The sequence below is a fragment of the Homalodisca vitripennis genome, chromosome 1 (genome assembly GCF_021130785.1).
Source record: "Homalodisca vitripennis isolate AUS2020 chromosome 1, UT_GWSS_2.1, whole genome shotgun sequence".
Lineage (NCBI taxonomy): Eukaryota > Metazoa > Arthropoda > Insecta > Hemiptera > Cicadellidae > Homalodisca > Homalodisca vitripennis.
Window position 1 is genome coordinate 47922763 of NC_060207.1, and position 22361 is coordinate 47945123.

Here is a 22361-nt window from a genome sequence, read left to right on the forward strand (position 1 = left end):
TTGTGTTGGTTGACAGTCAAGGAAGAGAGTTTAAACATAATTTATTTTAACTAAGAACACATTTTGAAGTTTTTATTTACTGCTCACCTGGAGCTAAGATTAAAACTACAGAAGGAATTGTGTTTTCTTGGGGATGTTTCAGACCAGGACTACATCATTTTACTTGCAGGATCAAATGATAAGATTAAAGAAATCTGCCTAACTAACCATCACCCAAGGAGTGAACTCTTTTTTTCACTAGAAAAAGAGGCTAATATATTGGTCTGCAGTATTCGTCATGGTGACATTTTTAAATGACAAGCCTTTTCTTCGCCAATCTCACTAATCACAAGATGATCTCTGACTACAAAGGTGGCCTGAATATGTTTTATGGAGATGCTCTTCTAAGAAGATCCCACTTCACAAACCATGGACTCCACTACAACCAGTCTGGGAAGGCAGTTTTGGGGAAACATGTTACCGACTTGACTTCAATGTGCATCGCGGAGGCTCTCTTTACGTCAGTAAGTCAATTACTCTTAACATAAACAGGCAGAGAAATTGTGGTTGCAAGTCCTCTGGCTGAACCTTCTAGAATTTCTACATCTGAAACTGGTAAAGACTTCCCTTCCATTCAGCCTTTCCCTGGCATGTCAACTATAATTCCTAATGTTCAGTCTTCCCTCTTTCAGCTTCTGATCTGTCTCAAATATTGCTTAATATTGATGCTATAAACTCCCTCAAAACCCTCCAAAGGAGTCATCCCTTCCACTTTTACTGGGAAGGAGTTGGCTCATCTGGATCATTTAGTTTTGGAAGTGACTTTAAACTTTCAGTCATAGCCCAATCTTGTAAGATTAGTGTTTCTGGCAGGAATTCTGTGAGCCGTTACAATATACTGTTTTAAAGATATGGAATGTTTTTCTTGGAAGGATAAACTTTCCATTTTTCATTTGAATATACAAGGATGTTTTCATTAAATTGGCGAACTCGGTGACACTTCTCACTTTTTATTGTCTGTTTTACTGAGCACTGGTTGATTAAATCTTGTAAAATTACCTAAATACTTTTTCATGTTATGAGGTTGCAGCGTTTTTTTGGCGTGGTTTGCAATGTAGGCTGACATCTCGACTTTGTGACCTTAGTGTACATATCACTTTTGAATGTTGTGCTATAAACAGTTAACCATGTCTTTTCTGATAAGATCACTTTGGCTGTTGTATACCAGTCTCCTAGTTCTAACAATGATTCTTTCATTGATACATTTGAATTGTTTGTTGATGGCTTACTGGGAGTTGTAACAATTTCATAGTGTGTGGTGACTTCATATTGATATTTTGAGACACTCAAAAGAGAAAAAACTATTTCTGGATGTCATTAACTCTGGTAATGGAAGGTTAAATATTATTTGTCCACCCAGCATAGATGGTTGTGGTTCCAAAACATGTGATGATAACATAATTACTTTCTTTAAAGAGTTTCATTCCCAATCATGTATTTTTGAATCTGGACTCTGATACCCTAGCCCAGCTGAGATAGCCCAGGTGGTATCTCCCCTTTCACCTCGCCAGTCTTCAACAGTTGAGAGGGAGTTCAGTGAGGTAAATGATAAAAATATTCATACTCTCAATTCATACCTCCAACATGAGAATTGGGTTGATGTTATTGACACTCCTGATTTTAATGTGGCATTTAAGATGCCTGTCCTGAACGCTCAAAAAAAGTAAAGTAAGCCTTGGATAACGACAGGAATAAAAACATCATGTGCACACAAGCGGGAACTGTATGTTTGAAGTAAGACCAATTTTTTTACCTGTTATATGTTTTATTTTATAAATTACTAGCTGTTTCCCGTGGCTTCACACGCTTTTCGTAAGCTTTGCCCGTGTATGTGCACTTCTGGTTCAAGTGAATTATATTTCCAACGACGATGTAGTTTGTATTGTTGCCACGATCAAGAAAATCTGTCAAAAGTGTATGTTTATAGCCATTGTTTACGTACATGTACTTTATTATAAAGTGGTCTAACACTCAAGCTTTAAGTTCAACCAGAAATGTATTTTGAAGACAAATATACATCAAAGCTTAACGCCTCCAAATAGTTTTTCGCTATTTAATGTACGTAACTATCTCGTAATCGCAGTTTATAGTGTGCAGGTGCTTTAAAAACTTTTAACATATGCAGTACCGTCTGGTGGCGAGATACATCAATAGGCATAGTATGTAAACCTTCTCCGTCGAAAAATACATAAACATACACATTTTCATAATGATCGGTCAAATAGTTTACGATTCTATAAAGGACAAACATTCATTTTTATATAATATATATTATATAGATAAATAAATTCTTCATAAGGTAATTTTTCATGTGAAAAAGAATTTCAACATTGATTACACCACAAAAAGCCGTAATATGGGTAGGGCAACTTGGAAAGTGGTAAGTAATGAACTTGGGAACTCAAATTCTTCATACAATCTTACTGTCCTTAATGATAGTAATGAAGGTACTCAAATCCCAACTGATGTAGACAAAAAGGTTCAACTAATATTTTGTTTCAGTTTTATTACTATCACAACTGGCTTCTTTTGATACAGCTCTCAAGTATGTTGCGAGTATCCCAGCTCTCCAACAACAAAATAAACCTTTTCTTATTCGTTTGAGTCGACTACAATAACAGGTTCTAAGCTTGATTTCAAAACTCAAAGTCTAGTGGATGGGATGGTGTTACATCGGAAGTTCTTAAAAAATGTGCAAATTTCTTAGCTTTCCCTGTGGCACACCTAATCAACTTTTTTGAGGGTATTTTCTACAACAGGCCAATTAGGATGCTTTATCTTTTTTTATAAAGTGTTTGAAATGATCATTCCGGCTAGATTTCAACAATACTTTGACTCTAATGCACTCTTGACTGCATCTGAGTTTGGTTTCAGAAGGAACATTCAACTTCTAGTGCTGTTAATAACGTCACGGAGGGTGTTTTTGAAGCTTTGGATGTGTGGCAGTCTGTCGGTGCAATATACTGTGTTTTATCCAAGGCTTTTGATTGTGTCAACCATTCCGATCTTTTGGGCAAACTGGAAAGATATTATGGCTTAAATGATGCAGCGCTCTCATTTCTTTCTTCGTTCCTCTCTGAAATGAATCAGACAGTTTCTCTATGAAATAATGGACAATTTCAAGGGGGTTGGATGAAAGTCAGTTTAGGAGTACCTCAAGGCTCCATATTTGGCTCTTTCCTATTTTCAATATATATAAATGACCTTCCTTCCAATATGAATTCAAACATTGTTTGCTATGCAGATAACACAACTGCTCTATCTTCTTGTTGTGATGTTCACAGCCTAGAAATTATCATGAATCAGTCAGTCATATTGTGATTTGAATAGATGGTTTAAGTTTAAGTCAAATGGTCTTCATTTAAATAAAGAGAAAACCAAGATAATGATTTTCTCACCATATTTCCATGCTTTAGCGAGTTTCAGCTTAAATTGTATCAGCCCACCAAGGTCTGCTCCTCTTCTTTGTGTTAAAATATGCTATTGGATTTTGGGGATCATCTAGTGAAATTTTAAGAGTATTTAGATTCCAAGAAAGGATTGTTCACATTATGTCAGGGACTGAATCTCTTCAGCATTCCAAGTATCTAATCGCTTGAAGTTTTAACTTTCTTTAAAAATAACCCCCATTTTGCTCAGGAAATACCTTTAACCACCAGTACAATACCCTCCACGAGAGTAATATGGTCTACCCGATCCATAGATTAACACTTGTTGAAAATAGCATGCATGTACTTTTTCAGCTCTGTGGCTCTATCACGCACTGCCTCAGCACCTGAAAAATCAATCCAGCTCAAAACTTTAAAAAAAAAGGTAATATAACTTTGGTAGAGATGTCCATATACTGAACAAGAACTCCTGTCAGATTTTACCAATATGTAAGTTATATTAAGTGACCTTATTTGATTATTATTATTTTAGTATGTGACTTATTTTATTATTGAAATAAATGACATCTGAATTTTCCTTTCCTGCAGTCACAAATTCAATTTATAATGTGCACTAACCATCTAATGATTCCCCAGAATCAGTGCATAGCTATTTGAAAAGTGAAAATCTGGAATTCAGGCAGTTTTCTACAATAGGTTATAGGTTTACATATTTGGAGCTGTTATTTTTAATTTCCCACTCTGTGTCACACGTCATGTTTGTTTCATACCAGAATTCTCATTTAATAATTATAAACAAGAAACAAATCTAAAATGGTTCAAGAGATTGGAATATCTTTCAGTGACTATGTAAAATTTCACAATCATACAAGGTGTGTCCAAAAAGCATAATATTATGCTATTTCTACATATAGCCTATAACGTTCACAATCATCATGTTAGGTTATAGTGCATTCTTTATAATGAAAATACTAAAGTTACAAACCTGATTCTGAAGTCTATTAAATATGATAACATCATATAGTATTTAAATTTTACTATTCAAAATAGAAGCAAAGAATAATAAAACGATAACAAAATGTATTTTACATAGCAGCATGTGATACCGTGACAAACAAACTGAATCTGTTGTTTTGTCACGATTATATATAATTAATCACGAATAAAGGTCAGACGATTAGTTTTGTCTGTCACAATTTCTATGGCTAACATGTGTAAAAGATCACTTAAGTAAGTTAATAGATATATTCAAATATAGTCTTAGTCCAAAATAGTTTATCAAAATGCCAGTAGATTTCACACTATGACAAACTATCCGTGTGATGGTCAACATCTGTAAAACTATCACTGGTGATATTTTTTAATGGGGAAAGTGTCTGTCAAACAATCCAGAAGTGTTTTATCACACACTGTATGAGAAAATGCTTAAATAATTCATTTATTGTCTGTAATGTGTTCCCTCAACCTGAATATATTAACTCTGTTTCTCACTTTTGCTGCTATTTTTTAAGGTGGCCTTTAAATATTTGTGAGATAATTCTAATTAGACTCCCAGGTACTAGGATTGATGCAGGAATAATAAGCATACTCCTAGTTTTATCTCTAACACGTTCACTACCACATGTGACAAATATACGTGAAGGGTGGTTTGTTCCAGTTAATCAACATTAAATAATAATTCCTGACCAAGGTACAAGCCATACCGAGTATGATTCTCCCAAAAAACAAACTTAAAATGCTTGAAATGTTTTTTTTAATACAAGTAATGAATAGTTATATATTGATTTATATATGAACCAATTTACTAAGTCTTTTAACACTTTCACTGGTAAGAAATATAAGTGCCACTTGCATATAACTAAAACTATGTTTTTATTACTATACACCAGCTGACACAAATATGTGCCTTTATAAGTCAACTGTAATAAAAATATAGGTGGTATTACTTAAGGAAATCATTTCTTATACATTTACGTTACAATTATTTCTGGGAACATCTATCGACAGTAAGACAGCAGTCATGAAAATGTAAGCTAACACTGGTAGGAAATTAAAAGACCAAATTACAGCCAGAAACCAAGTGGCACAGAGGTGTGTTACATGTCTCAAAAGATCGTATACAAAGTTTCAAATCATTTGCATACACCAGACCAAAATAATTTTATGAACAGTTGAAGGAAGTCAGCGACACACATTTGTATTGTTGGTGAAAGAACATGTGGCATAATTATGTGCCACTGGAACTAATTTGAAGGGTACACTCTGTAGTGTGGAAGTGTACAAGTTAAATGAATAATTATGAATGTAGGAAACTTATTCCAAAACAAGAATGTACAAACCAATATGTATTTATAAATGAGTAGTTTCCAATTTTTACTTATACTTTTTAGTAAAAATTAGTGTATATAAATCTTAAACATATAAAAGGATAAATTTCTGTACAAGAGATTTTGCCAAAACCTAATCTAAAACCATAATCGATATGCTCCATGAAGGTGAGAGAAACAATGAGTCCAAGATCAAGGGGGTGTTAAGATTAACATTTTTTTTAAAGTTTTTGTTTTTATTAAGGGTAGTTTACTGTGATAGTTTTCCCTACAGGTGGCAACTCTGAGCATATATATTTTGGATGTTCCCAACATTGAAAATAGCGTTCATTGGAAAGCGGTTGAACAAAATCGAGATGATTCAAAGTAATGCGACGCATGAGCTAAAGGCCTTTCCAAAATCTACGTTCAAGACTGCTTTAAGATCTATTTGTATCAATGAGAAGGGGGTGGGGAGTTACAACTCCCAAAAACTCTCCCTGGATACGCCTATGATTAAAACCAACTTTACTTACTTACTCCCAGGGCCATTTATATCGGAGGTGATATTTAGCCGCACCAACAAAGCTCCTCCATCCTGAACGGTCCTCTGCATCTTCCTCTGAAGCGCCCACCTTCTCCATATCAGCCTTCACCTGGTTCCACCATCTCACTTTCGGTCTCCCACGGGGTCGTCTTCCTTCTGGGTTACTGTACATTACCCTCCTCAGTTTGCATTCCTCTTCTCTTCTCAAAACATGGCCTGCCCAACGGAGTCTTCTGCACTTTATTTCTCCTATTACATCCGTACTATTGTAGAGCTCCCTGATTTCTCTATTATGTTTTCTTCTCCATACCCCTTGTTCATATGATGGCCCATAAATTTTACGTAAAATTCTATTCTCGAAAACTAGAAGCTTTTTCTCATCCTTCTTATTTAGCCTCCACGTTTCGGATCCGTACAAAAGCACTGGACATATAATTGTTTTGTATATTCTAGTTTTAGTTTTGTGAGAGAGAGATCTGGTTGAAAGTATCCTATTGCATGCATATACACATCTATTTGCTGAGTTAATCCTATTTTGTATCTCTGATTCATCTGTGTTTTTATTTGATATTGTGACCCCAAGGTACTTAAAGTTCTCCACTTGTTCGAAAACATGCCCATCAATTTGTAGGGGTCCTCCTCTTTGATTTTGATTCCTTCTAAAGTGCATATATTTAGTTTTTGCATCATTCGTCTTCAACCCCACTTTCTCTGTCTCACTCATAAATAGTCTAGTTAGTGACCTCAAATCATCTACATTTTCTGCAAATATGACAACATCATCTGCAAAAGCTAGGATGTTAAGTTTAGCTCCAACTTCCACCCCTAAATCCCTCTCTGCTACACTCTGAAGTGCTTCTTCTATGGCAATATTAAATAAGATTGGAGAAAGACCATCTCCTTGTCTGACTCCTGAGTTTATCCCAAAAGGTACACAGTCCCGACCATTAATTCTTACTGAGCCTCTTGACTCTGTGACACTCATCTTAACTAAGTTTATTAATTTTCTCGGGATGCCAAATTTATCTAGTTGTGTCCACAACTCCTTTCTGATTAAAACCAACTTTAGCAAGTAATAATTATACTCAGATGTAGACAAAATGTATGATAAAAATACTAATATATATATATACCGGGTGAGTTTTATAAAGTGATCCAATAGCTAACTTTTTAATTACACGACTTAGCACCACACTTTAAATTTGGAACTTGCTCAATTTTAAGTTTCACTCAGGGATACACTTTCAAATTTTTTGAAGATGGCCGCCATTTTCCAATATGGTGGCCAACTTTAAAATCTTTTATGGAACACCCTGTATTTTATGTTGTTTTTAGATTTTACTCTAAAAAATAAAACCTTTTTGTACTTGAGAGTTTTTCCATATCTCTAATGGTTCAGGAGCTACGTGGACTGGAAGTTTTCATAATTTTTTCCAATATGGCGCCCAACTTTAAAATCTTTTATGGAACACCCTGTATTTTATGTTGTTTTTAGATTCTACTCTACAAAATAAGACATTTTTGCTTCTGAAAGTTTTTCTATATCTCTAATGGTTCAGGAGCTACGAGGACTGGAAGTTTTCGGATTTTTTCGGACTGATGGTGAAAACTTTCAGTCCACGTAGCTCCTGAACCATTAGAGATATAGAAAAACTTTCAGAAGCAAAAATGTCTTATTTTGTAGAGTAGAATCTAAAAACAACATAAAATACAGGGTGTTCCATAAAAGATTTTAAAGTTGGGCGCCATATTGGAAAAAATTATGAAAACTTCCAGTCCACGTAGCTCCTGAACCATTAGAGATATGGAAAAACTCTCAAGTACAAAAAGGTTTTATTTTTTAGAGTAAAATCTAAAAACAACATAAAATACAGGGTGTTCCATAGAAGATTTTAAAGTTGGCCACCATATTGGAAAATGGCGGCCATCTTCAAAAAATTTGAAAGTGTATCCCTGAGTGAAACTTAAAATTGAGCAAGTTCCAAATTTAAAGTGTGGTGCTAAGTCGTGTAATTAAAAAGTTAGCTATTGGATCACTTTAAAAAACTCACCCTGTATATATATATATATATATATATATATATATATATATATATATATATATATATATATATTGTGAGTTTCATGAATATTTCAATGGAAAAAAATGGTATTAGTTGCATTAATGTTTTGTTTTTTTAATGGCTTTGTTAAAAAAGAGTCCTGCAGTAGGAGGTCATCATGCACACTACATGAAGCAAGTCAAAGTGTTAAATAAAACCATATATCAAGTGATGGCTGTATCTTTTAACTTTATCTATTATTGATACATACTCATAAAACTAATGGTGAAAACTGTTGACTTCATCACATCTCTGCAGGATGAATTTCTATGAACGTATCTTCCAGACTTATGTCTATGCATATACATAGACATAAGATTGTATCGTATCTTATGATGTATGTGTATATAATTTTCTTTATTTCTTAGTAATTCATTACTGTACACTCAGAAAAGGGTGTTGTACTATTTAACTTACTGTTTCCCAAAACTTTTGGTATAACCTACAGTAAACCTGGTATATCCCAGGGTGTTTGATCCATTGCACGCTGGGTTATGAAGTTAAGGAAATCATAAATAATAGACAATAGTAAAATATATATATTTTATATAAACAATAATTAATATAATTACACAAGGAAAATGCAAACATATACACAGTTTAGTGCCTAATCCAAAAATGAAATAAACATTTAAATAAAATTTCTACAGTGATCACAAACTTAAAAATACAAACTACAAATTCACAAATATTGCTTTTGGTAAAAGCTGTGATCTCAAAAGTAATAATTCGTTTTTGATTATCCATCATCAATCTCTAAATGACAGAGAAATCTAAAACAATTACTGTACATTACAAAATATACTACAAATAGAAATAAACCTGACATAGCACTTAAGTACAAAACATAGACGGTAATTTATTATTTATTACCATAACAAATAAATAAATAGTGACAAGAGCTGTATAAAATAAATATGAGAATAATCTCGCAATGCTGGTGGTGCAAAGTCCAAGCCATTGTTAGTGTTTCGGGAGGTTCAGAGTGTAGCAGCAGGCAGATAAGATGATGGTCCCTGTAAGAAGCCTTGAAGGCACAACATGTAAAAGGCACGATGTTATGCTTCACAAGTTGTATTGGAATTTTGAACCAGCAAAGTTTGGGTTAATGAGGAATATGATAACATTTTCTCATTGAACGGATGATTACACAATGATTATTGCTGCAAAGGAGAATATTGTAGTTTTCAACAAAAACTTAACAGTATAAAAAATAAAATATTCTTCAATCTTTAAATTCTTCCAACAATAACAATATGAACTGATTTAACACCTGCAATTTAACATTTTTTATAGGCAGTATAGAGCTTTCACATTATGGAACTTCAATAATTTAACTGGAAGTAACTAACAACAATCAACAAGTTAAATACTAGAGGCACATCTATTATTCCTATGAACACACTTGACTATCTAAATATTGCTGGGGATTGTATCAAGCTTAGGGCCTGAATTAAAAAGTCCAAAGAGATGAAATTTAACAATGGTAGGTACAGTGAACAAAAAAGTATATTAAAAAATGAAAAACACTTATATTCAAAAGATAAATATAAAGGAAGAAAATACAACAAGAAAATATAGATTTTTAAACAGGTAATCACTATTACAAATTGAGCAAACTACAACAATGAAAAGTAATGGAAGAAGCTGCTCAGCTGCTGCAGCGCTTCAATAGTACACAAGAGCTGGATCGACACCGTAAATCTAAACTGTACAAGTTATCTACATTAAGTACCACTCGGGGTTGAGCAACATGACAGGTGCGCACGTCACACTCAGTCGCTCCTGGCCGATGTGACTGGTCGCTGCACGAGATCTGGCCGCATCAGCCCATCGCCCGTCGCGTAGTAATCAGCTTGCTTGCTGTACCCGTTGGTCTTAGCATGTCCATTCTGTGTTCCATTCTGATGTACTTTACCATTGGCCACTCCGTTTGTAGCCACACCGTTTGCAGTGGCCACTTTCGCAGCAGCCTGGAAAAACATTGACTACATTTAATATACAGGTCCAGAAAAACCTTAAGACAGTCAGATTGAAAGAGCTACTACTGTCCATCAGAAACGGTTTTCACATGTACCACGGATGCATTCTTATGAGTTTTCTGTGAAAGAATGTATTGAAATACAATGGAAAATTTCAAGCTTAGTTTATTCTTGTCTAAAGGCAAATGCGTAACAAATGATTTTTGTAATGTTTTGCTTTTCACATCATATTAAATCTCTTAAGTAAAGGAATAGTTTTAGATTAACTAATATATATATATATATATATATATATATATATATATATATATACATATATACAATAAACATAAGCAATGTATTTTATGTGGGAGTTCTAGCAATTCAAAATAAAAAAATTTGCTGTTGAACAACAAAAATAGTTTTTTTATTATTAAGTATAAGTTGACTTGCACATACATCAATTATGTTCTTATTCCGTAATCTAACAATTAAATATTTTAAAAGTTTGCACTTTTGTTATCTTGAAGTCTGGAAGCCCTTATTTATCAGTCAACAACCACACCAAAAGACGTGTGCTCTACACACTGTTTATTATGATTCAACAGATATTCTTATGACGCAAATTAATGACATGAATATGAATATGCTGAGTAGTTTGCTAAGAATAAGGATACTATTGGAAGACTATAAAAAATATATATCAGACACTAAAGAATGCGACAAAATATCTATACATTGGAGGGAAAATAAATTAGCTGGTATTTCAGGTTGTAATTTTGGCAGATATAACGAGGGATCTCATGAAATTCACAGAGAGAATTTTATTAGAAACAGCAAAGGTTGGACTATTTGTTAATGAAAAGAAACCCGATATTTGAGGATAAGAAGACATAAAAAGAAACAAGTCACACTGGATGTTTTAAATTATAATTTATACCTTCAAGAGTAACATCACACAAGATACTGAAATAAAGTTCAGGACAGCGGCAGCATACAGGAGCTACCGAAACCTGATAAACCTAATTAAATGACTATAAAGTACTGATATAGTCTGTTTTACTCTGTGAATCACAATAGTGACCTCTTTCATGGAAATCACAGAAAAATGTAATTGTTTTCAAAAACAAAATCTTAAGAAGAATATATGGCCATATCCAAAGGAAGGAGAAATGAAGAATTAAGAAAATATAGGTAACTATGAGACTTGTGCCAAGAACAGATGTGATTGCTCTTATAAGAAGCAGAAGATACTGTGGCGAGCCATGTTCATAAAGGGAGGAGGAATCGATCATTCTGAGGAAAATGGGAAAAGAACTTGGAATAAACCCAGATAGAAGAGCATGAAGGCTCATTGTTGACGAGGCCTAGGCCCAACTGGGTTTCAAGTGGCCACATGAGTAAGAGTAAATAAGAATAATACTAACGAAAACCAACAAATAAGTATGTTAATAATTTGGATTGGATAACCATATTGAATAATACATATTATGCTACGAAGAAATCACTCTGAGTTCAAGTATTAATCAATATATTCCAAAATGCACATCATGTTTGGTTACTGTCAGTAATTTTGTTGTTGTTTTACTAATAATTTGGGATTGATAATTTAATTTAGTTGCATACTGAGTATCATTTACAAGTTTGTGGGAATGTCTAAATGTCTAAATGCTGATATTGTTATTATATAGAAACTACAAACTCAGTTGTTCTTAAAGCAGAATATAAACCTTCTGAGCCATTCACAGATTGAACAAGATAATTTCAGTTCTTGTAATTCTAATTTTATATTTTTATGGTTTTACAGTCTGTTGTCAAGCTATGCTTAGACCCAATAAACTGTGATATTAATACAATGAATTAAATTTTAAAGCTACAAAATAATATAAGATATTCTGATAATAGTTAATTCATCCCTAATAATTGAGCTCTACACTAGAAACTTTCTTGTTGTTGGCAGCACACATTTGAAGTAGTGTTCTATGTAGTGTGGGTTTAAGAACAGTACCAGCTGTAACTAAATAAGATTTAATATTTCATCCTATTACAATTCCAAGAACTCTTATCGGACATACATGAAATGTCATCTTAGTAAACATTCTAATTACACGCTTTCAAATAATAAAAAAATACTGTAAAATCTGCCTAAGTGTGAGGCAACTTACCTTCATGCTCCTGTTGTAGGACTGGTTGTAGAACTCTTTAAAGAGGAAGAAGAACATGACAGCGTGCATACCAATCCACCAAACGAAGGCCCGAGGGTAGTTGCAGTCAATGAAGAGCAGCTGGAATGCGTGGACCATGATGGCTATGAACTGGGCCTATGTACAAGTTACTTGTCTTATTATTCATGTGATTTATAACATGTTCCAAATATAACTTTAAAGCCATTCAACGCTTAAGCTTCTTGTAAATGGACACAACCGTCAGTGTGATGTAGGGCTTCAAATTTTTAGGAGACTTCTAGCATTCAGAAAATCTGGAGGATATGGAATAGCCCTCACTTCTGATGGGCATCCTTGGAGCCTCCTCAGGATGGTTTTAAAATTAAGATCTAAAGCTTCTAGTTTATTTTTTATTCAAACTCTGATTTAATTTTTACACTTCAGCAAGGACTTTTGAAACTTTATTTGTAACAGATCACTAGAAATAATCTTCGAGAAACAACCAATCTGAAAAACTGTTGGAAGTAATGAATCCTAAAATGAATATGTACACAGTTTTTTATTGTTAAGTTTTAATTTTACTTAGATGTGCCTACTAATATAGATTAATTTTTTTTAGTTAGCCTTAGTTCATTTTTTTAATCATTGTGACAGTATGAAAGCTCTATATCCCATGCTAATCACACAAACTTTTTGAACTACTACTAACCAAACTGCAAAAGTATACTCCATATTGAATATTGCATTTGGAGAACATTATTAATATTTTTGTTTTTGCTTTGGATTGACTTTCAAACTAATATTAAATTACAAACTATGAAATAAATAATAATCTTCTGATCATTCTTCAGACAATTAACTCATATTCAGAAATAAATAGTAAAGCAAATACACCTGATCCTAATCCAGAATCTTGAATCGAACAATACCCTATTTAGCCCATGTCTGGTGTAAGAATAGTCTTTACAGGTTGGAGGGTGATCTCCATTAATTTAAAAATGCAAGACAAGGTATACACGTGCAATTAATGTAATTGGCTTGTTACATTTACATGATAGTCTACACTACAGATTACCATAAAAATCATTACATAAAATGTGCATGTAAGTGTTTCTATTGTAGTTTGCAATTTTTTAATAATTGATAAAGATGAAAAGTCGCTTCTCATACTGAATAAAAAGTTCTATAAATTTCAAAATGGGAAATTAGCTATGTTCAAATTCAAATTTTTCATTACAACAATTTAGATATCATACATTCTTTGAATCCAGCCCAGCCGGACATTTTCAAGGTATAAAACATAACTTTATATTAGTGACAATTATAAAACATCATCTGTACAATAAAATATATGAATTTATGTATATTTATAATGTTATTAAACTATTGTATTACATAGATATTCTTCAATAGAGTAATTTCTTTCTTTTAACATATATAAAACTTTCATTTTTAATTGATTTCTGTCTTACAAACAATAAATATCTCAGCAAATAAACTGAGGGACAGGTTGACAGATTTAAATATTCCTTTGCATGAACTTCTTTTGGAGAAACGTCATGGTCCTTAAATATTTCTTTCGGATTTTAAAAATGTCTTCCAACCTACGTCCCCAAACTTCAATGCCATATTGTATGACTAAAGCAAATATAGCATGATAAATCATAAGTTTTAGTTTTATATAAGTACCATTTATCAAGATTAAAATTTGAAAGTATTCTGTCCATTTCAGATTTGAGTGTATATGAATTGTTTAAAAAATTGCTAATTAAAAATCTTCTATGCATTGCCTCTCATATTCTTTTTAAGCTGTATGTCATATTCTTTTTAATACAGTTGCACAGCAGAATTAAGGCAAAAGATAAGAGTTGATCCAGCACTAATTAGAGAAAGAAAAATTAAAAATAGAGAATTTTATTAAACAACTGTGTTCTATGACCATTCAAGCCCTCCACCACTCTATACACAAAATCTGCAATAGCCTGAACTGTGTTTTGCCCAACTCTAAAATCGTACTGCTCATCTAAAAACATATGAGTGTTCAAAATGAGATAGTATTTTATCTGTCACTATTTCTCAAACAAGTTGGAAAAAAGGGAAAATTGATACTGATATTAAAAGCTTTCTGAATTTTGCTCACTTCCTTTCTTAAAAGTATTTTTTATTTCTGTATATTTAAGTTGGAAAGGAACATAATCAGTCTTAAATGATCTATTTATTACAATACAGAGGGAAGAAGCGATGAAATCCACAACTTGCTTAATCAAATCCATAGGAATTCATCACAACTTGATGACTTTTTGTTTTTCAGCTTTTTAATTTTATTACAAACTGTGTGAACTGAAGCAGCTTTAATGTTTTAATGTTTAATTAGACAGAATATGAATGTTTAGATTAGACAAATACTAAAGCGAATAGTTTACATATGGATTCAGATTAGTCTCTTTAAGAATGTTAACAAACTAACAACAAACTCTGTTATTAAAATATTCAGAAATTTTCTGTTAGCTTATGGCTACCTAGAACAGATTTAAAAATTGACGTTGGTAGGACTTGTATAAAAATTGCATGTAAATAACATTATTGAAATCATACTGTTTGACATTAATAATTATTCTATTACAATTATTATTATTGAAAGAGAATTAAGATTATAATCAAAATAAATATTCTAAAGTTGAAGATTAGTCATACTGAATAAATTTGGTGTATAATTTGTTAATAATAATTGTTCGTTGGTAAATGAATTGGAAAGGGTTACCATTGAACAAGTGAGCAAAGACTAAATTTTTCTTATGTTTTCAACCCACAGTAAACACAAAACTTCAAGTTTAACCATGCCTTTATAAATTCAATGTGTTATACTATACCTTTTAACTTTCATAGATGTGGAAACCATAAATGCAAATATTTTTACTATTGGTAAAGCAAAAATGTAAGTTTTACAACTATGATCTGTCGAGAGATAATCTTATGAAACAGAAACTAACATGTTTTAAACTACTTGTGCTAACCAATTAAACCATCACAAAATTCAATCTAAGAAGGAATTCATCAAACTGAATGTCATAACCCGTTTAAAATAACAATGCATGTCACGTGTCAATTCATTCACGAAAAAACACAGATTCATTGATAAAAAAATATGAGGCAAAGTACAAACCATTTGGAGGGATGTGAGGTACTTCTTCCACCATAGGTATTTTTGTACTTTAGGTCCTAGTGCCGCAAGGAGGTAGTATGTGTACATGATGATGTGGACAAATGTGTTCAGCAATCCGAAGAAGGTGCTGTGACCACCTGAAACATAATAGATTGACAATAGTCTGGCATCACAGCAGTACATAAAAAAAACATGCCATTTATCAATAGAAAGCTAATAAAAAAGTCAATTAGCAAAATTTAGATGAAAGGCTTGTAATTACAGAGTACAGAATTATGTTAAAATAAATTCATCAGAAATGGGTACAAACAACAACTAAAACAAATTAATTAAGTTTTATTTCTTGACTATATATTTATATACAATTTTCCAGAGCAACTGAAAGTGTCCAGTCTTTACAAAAGGTCCCAATAATGATCCAAGTAGCTACTGCCCCATCTCGGTCATCCCAGTCTTGTCTAAAATACTAGAACTACTGGTCTATGACCAAATAAGTGACTATTTAGAAGAAAACAAAATTTTGACTCCATCACAATTTGTTTTTAGAAGATGTAAATACACTATTGATGCCATTGACAAGTTAATACGAAATATACTGTCAACTTTTGAAAATAAGACCTTTAAGACCTTTGATCAAGCCACTTTATGTGACCTGAGTAAGGCCTTTGATTGCGTAGAACACAGTACTCTTTTAGCCAAATTGAAGCATTATGGAATTCAAGGATGTGCCCTTGGTTTTATAAAATTATACCTCATCAATAGAACACAAAAAGTATATATCAAAGGAAATTGGTCACAGGAAGTCAAAATAGAGTATGGTGTCCCTAAGGGATCAGTACTTGGACCCTTACGTTTTATCATATATATCAATGATATAACATTGGCTGTTGATGCTAATATGCTTCTCTACGCTGACGACATAACTTTTTTCAATAGTAGTAATAACCTGAATGAACAAAAGAAATTAAACGACACCACAATAAGCAAAGCATCAATATGGTTTAAAGAAAACAGTTTTTTTAATGAATGAAACTAAAACTCAAAACATTTTGTTTACTTTAAAATAAATTCCAGAAAATAGTTTTAATCTTGACTCAAGTAGTGTAATCAAAATTTTAGGAATTCATATTGATAATAATCTTTCAAGGGGAACTCACATTGATGTTCTGTTCACAAAATTATCTAGAATGATTTTTTTATTAAGACTTCTATCTTCCTGCATAAGAGAAAATTATGTTCGGACTGCATATTTTGGATACTTTCAGTCAATTGTGAGATATGGATTAATACTGTTGGGAAATAGTGCTAATCATAGTGCTATATGAGTTCAGGAAATATTGGTACTTCAAAAGAAAGCTGTTAGAATTGTTGGTAAAGCTGAATATCTCGATCGTTATAAACCTGTTTTCATTAACCAAGGAATTCTTACAATAGTTTATTTATATTTGTTTGATTTATCTGTTTACATTTTAAATAATGAGGACTTAATAAACCATACACAAACACATAATTAAAACACAAGAAACAGAAATAACATTTTAATTGACTATTGTAGACTGAGTAACTCTTTGAATATTCATGTAGTTGGCTTAAAAGTGCATACAAAACTGAAACATCTGATTGAAAAATACTCTCTTAAAATGTATAATAATAAACTTTATAAATGGCTGTTACAAAACCCTTTCTATAATATTGATGAGTGTGTTTCTATTAACAAAATAGACTTTTAATGATTGTTTATGATATAATTAGTGCTATACTCAACTGGACAATTAATGTCTTATGTTATTATATGCATAGTATTTTTGTATTATACTTATTCAATATTCTTTAGAGACAATGCTATTTAGTCTATAGCTGAAATAGACTTTGTCAATGCATGTAACATGTTTTACAACAAATAAATAAATTTATTATTATTATTATAAGACACTAATGTGATGGTTATGAAATTCAAAAATATGTGTATTTATAATTGTCAATGGTCAATACCTGGAGTGAACTTGACACCAAACCATACGCTCATGGGCATACAGCCATGGTGGATCACATGGAGAGTGGACACATGCTGGTTCTTCTTCCTCAGCACGAAGAAGATCTGAGACATAACAAGAGCTGATTGTCAACAGGATTTGAAGAATTTTTTTTATTATGACCAATCAGGACAATGTTAGAGTTCTATAAAATAAAAAATGAATGAAAAATTAACATTGTAGTTACGATTGAGGTCATTGAACACATTCTTGATGACTGTGTAGCAATACTAATAAATTGACAATTAAATTTAACAAAACATTACTTGTTATATTTATTACACTGACATTGTTCAAAATCATGATTGACATCTCGTCATGATAGATGATAGAACATGTCAATGCCATGTAAGTTGTTCTAATAATGCTACTCCTAATTTTACTAATGGTTATGAGTATAGGTTTATTCATTTAATTGATTAAATTGCTTCGCGACCCTGACCTGATGGTAATATTTGTTTTTAATCAAAGCTGTTTCTGGCTTATTTGTTCCTATACTTTACTTTTTAGCGGTTTACTTTAAATTGCATTAGTAATGTCAATTTAGCAGTTCCTTTTTTATCATCTTGTGTTTTGAATTTTCGGTTGATCATTAATAATGAGGTGTCACCCCTGCACTGAGTACGAGAACAAGATCTACAACAGTGAAAAAAGAACATTGCAAGTGGTTAAAGAACTATTGGCAATTCAAAGGAATTGCCATGTGAACCTTAAATGTCTGTTTTTAGAAGCTGAATGTGAGCGCAGTAAAAGTGGCATAAGTATTATGACCAACTGCAACAGAGATGAGTAATCAACTTCCAATCTGACTGAAGGATCTGAAAACTTTCAATGGGATTAAGAATGACAAAGGAGTCCAAGATTAGAAATATCTGCCATACTTTCTTTAACTTTTGCTTCTGATGTGTCATTTCCTAGGAACTTATAACACCCTGACCTTATCATTCACAACACCTAAATATGATCTTAAACAATAAAATGTTTTGGCTCATAGTGGGTACATTCATGTGTGTGCTTTATGATAAATATAAATATATATATATATATATATATATATATATATATATATATATATATATATATATAAACAATAAAAGAAAAAGACTTCACACAAATCCTTTAATATTTCGAATATATTGTTGTTTTCAAAAAGGATACAAAAAGTGTATATAATCTAAGAATTAAAAGTAAACATATAAATTTTTAGAATCCATTGTATCCTTTTTGAAAATGACAATATAGTCTAAATATTAAAGGGTTTGTGTGAAGTCTTTTTCTTCTATTGTTTAAAGAAGCCTCTGCGCATTTATTTTCTGCATACAGTGTATATACATATATATATATATATATATATATATATATATATATATATATATATATATATATATACAGGGTGTCAATTAAGTCTGGAACCTCTTTTTTAATTTTTAAACCACAATATAAAAAAATACCAAAGTTCACACGTGCTTACTGGTGATAGTAACGCACATATCTGCCCAATTACCGACCGGATAATCCCTTTGGGGGACGGTCCACAAGGAGTCAGACAAAATTCTTAAATAGCAGCATAGGTCAAGTTTGGTATCAAATTAAAGGTCTTACTGAGTAGAGTACAATGCCGCAAACCGGACTTAAACAGGTGGATTCATTCAGTAGTTATAGTTATTTGAATTTTAAAACAATTGAACAATGTAAATTATTAAGTATTACAAGTAAACACCAATTTTTAAGTACCTGTGATCAAAGTAAGTGTTCAAAACGTTCCCCTACCATCGTCTGGCAATGTCCTAGTGGTTTTAAAAGCCATCCAGTGCATTTTGAAGGTAGTCACGAGGAATATCTTGAGCTTCTTGGACTATGAGGTGCGCCAAATCTCGAGGCTTAGTACGATAAACTTTATCTTTGAGGTATCCCCAAAGAAAAACATCCAGCGGAGATAAATCAGGGGAACGAGCAGGCCACTCTACTGCACCACGTCTTGCAATCCATCTGTGAAGGAATATTGTATCCAAGTATTCTCTAACAAGGAGAGCAAAGTGTGGTGACGCGCCATCTTGTTGGAAATAAATTCTTTGAAATTGTCGACCAAGAGCAGTTTGTAGTGCAGTAATTATCTCATTTTGGAGCATTGCTAGATACGAGTCACCATTTAAATTACCATTGATAAATAATGGGCCCATAATTTGATTTCCCATAATACCTGCCCAAACGTTAAGTTTCTGTGGATGCTGTGTATGACTCAATCTGCCACTTTCACATTCTAACAGTAGTTGTGTTATTGGTAATAATTATTGATTCCTGGCTTCGATTACTACATTGTCAGATGATGGGAGGGGAACATTTTGAACACTTACTTTGATCACAGGTACTTAAAAATTGGTGTTTACTTGTAATACTTAATAATTTACATTGTTCAATTGTTTTAAAATTCAAATAGCTATAACTACTGAATGAATCCACCTTTTGAAGTCCGGTTTGCGGCATTGTACTTTGCTAAGTAAGATCTTTAATTTGATACCAAACTTGACCTATGCTGCTATTTAAGAATTTTGTCTGACTCCTTATGGACCGTCCCCCAAAGGGATTATCCGGTCGGTAATTGGGCAGATGTGTGCATTACTATCACCAGTAAGCACGTGTGAACTTTGGTATTTCTTTCTATTATGGTTCAAAAATTAAAAAAGAGGTTCCAGACTTAATTGACACCCTGTATATAAATTTCGTCCTCTGAGAGCCACTTGGCTATGAACAAGGTTAAGATCATTCAATCATAGAACTGAATATCATACATTAATTTTTTCTATTTAATTTTACTTATGTATGTGGAATACTAGTATGTTAAAATATAGTTCAAATGTTCACAACAATACAAACCAACAACGCTTATTTTAAAATGGTTTATTATTCTCGTTTAGTGGATTGAAAAATCTAACTAGACAGATGTTTTACTTTACAAGAATATTAGTTCCAATTTCTAAACCAAAGCATATACTAATTATTTATCAAATAACAGGTAAATTGGTAACAGGTAAATGCCATTGAATTAGATTGTTACAAACATTTCAAAGATATTTAAAACTACTGGTATAGTAATATTTCAACCTTTTAACTGATTTTGACATGTTTTATATAATTGGTTTTATGATACATTGAGCATTTTTTTAGTAACCTGTTGTGTATAGGTAAAACACAGTTCCAAGAAATTTGATACCGAATATTTAAAAAAATGCTGGCATTTTGAAACTGCAAGTGATTTACATTTTTATTTTTCAGGATTATACTTATAACACTGACAATACTCGTATATGTACCAAATTTCAATACTGTACTTTATAACAGCAAACATATTTTAAATAAAATTCCTAGTCAGACAGAAAACAAACCATATTTTTTAAAGTATAGTCCCTTCTCATTTTGATTCCCTGAACCTATTTCCGAGATATTAGTCACCTGTTATGGTACACCCAGTTTTATTTAATCTGCGCAATCTAGTACAATACAGTAAATGATTTTCATTCAGTAAAGACTACTTATTAATTTATTTTAATATTTAAGATTTATTAATTCTACAGTATTTATTTTGATTTAAATAATAAACAAAGAAATATACATACTGTGTCCATGAATTCTGTGAACTTGGAGAAGTAGTACCACCAACATACATGTACCATCTATGAATAAAACAAAATTATTAGGATTATTTCACTGAAAAATAAAAATATACAAGACCACAATACTTTAAAATCTGTATACTAGTGCTAACTTTAACAGTGTTGTTGAATTTAAAAAATCCAATACATAGTGAATATTCAAATGCTATAAATTTTACCATACATTTTATTAATAAAAAATATTATTTGTTTTGTATCTTAATTTTGTTTGCTGTATTTTTATGATCATACTTTATATACTATAAATCATACAAGTCAATTGTATTAATAATCATACATTTTATATTACACTGCAGTTAAATTCATAAGAAAAACAGTTCATACTTCAGACTATAATTTTATTTCATATTAATAAAAATTGTAAAAAATATGTGGTTTATAGAATAAAATAGTAGCAAATGAATTAAATCAATTAAAACTTATTAATAATATAATTATACTTAATTATAACTAATATTAACTTAAAAAATACACAGTGAACATGATTCCATAAATTGTTAGAGGTCAGAGCCCGTTGCTAGTATCTTTATTGGTCAGTTAAGAGTGAAAATGTATTAAACTCTTGTTTGTGTTAAAATTACACAAAACAAATTTTCAAATGAAAAATAAAACCTATAATAATATTATCAATATAATATTATTTATGGTTTGTTCTATACAAATTCTATGATATTTACAAGTATGATTCAGCATCAAAATGTTTATTGACTCAATTTGGAAACTGTACTTAGAAGCTAATAAACTTAAATAAAATAAGTACTAAAACCCATTATAAAAAATAAAAAACCTTCATTAACAAATTAATTACATTGTATTATATACAAGGGGTGTTCTTTTTTCTACCTCGGATCTCACACCATGACGGCCAGACAGTGGTGTAGAAAGCCAAAGATGTTGACTGACATACACAAAAATCACCAAATGGCTTCAGCTTAGACATTTCTTGAATTGATCCATGAATTTGACATTCAGCAATCTTTAAACT

At 31.8% G+C, this 22361-nt stretch overlaps 1 protein-coding gene across 8 annotated transcripts in view; it reads right to left on the bottom strand.

Annotated features, from left to right (window-relative positions):
- Positions 1–8899: 8899 nt before the first annotated feature.
- The window catches only part of LOC124360911 (elongation of very long chain fatty acids protein AAEL008004), a 164088-nt gene continuing 150626 nt past the window's right edge, over positions 8900–22361 (bottom strand). For all 8 annotated transcript variants that reach the window (XM_046814973.1, XM_046814917.1, XM_046814956.1 and 5 more), the window contains 5 exons: positions 21320–21376; positions 17665–17770; positions 15673–15809; positions 12510–12665; positions 8900–10356 (listed from right to left, as the gene is read on the bottom strand). In XM_046814973.1, coding sequence (XP_046670929.1) covers positions 10159–10356; positions 12510–12665; positions 15673–15809; positions 17665–17770; positions 21320–21376 — 654 coding nt within the window. In that variant the 3' untranslated portion in view covers positions 8900–10158. The remainder of the gene's footprint in view (positions 10357–12509; positions 12666–15672; positions 15810–17664; positions 17771–21319; positions 21377–22361) is intronic.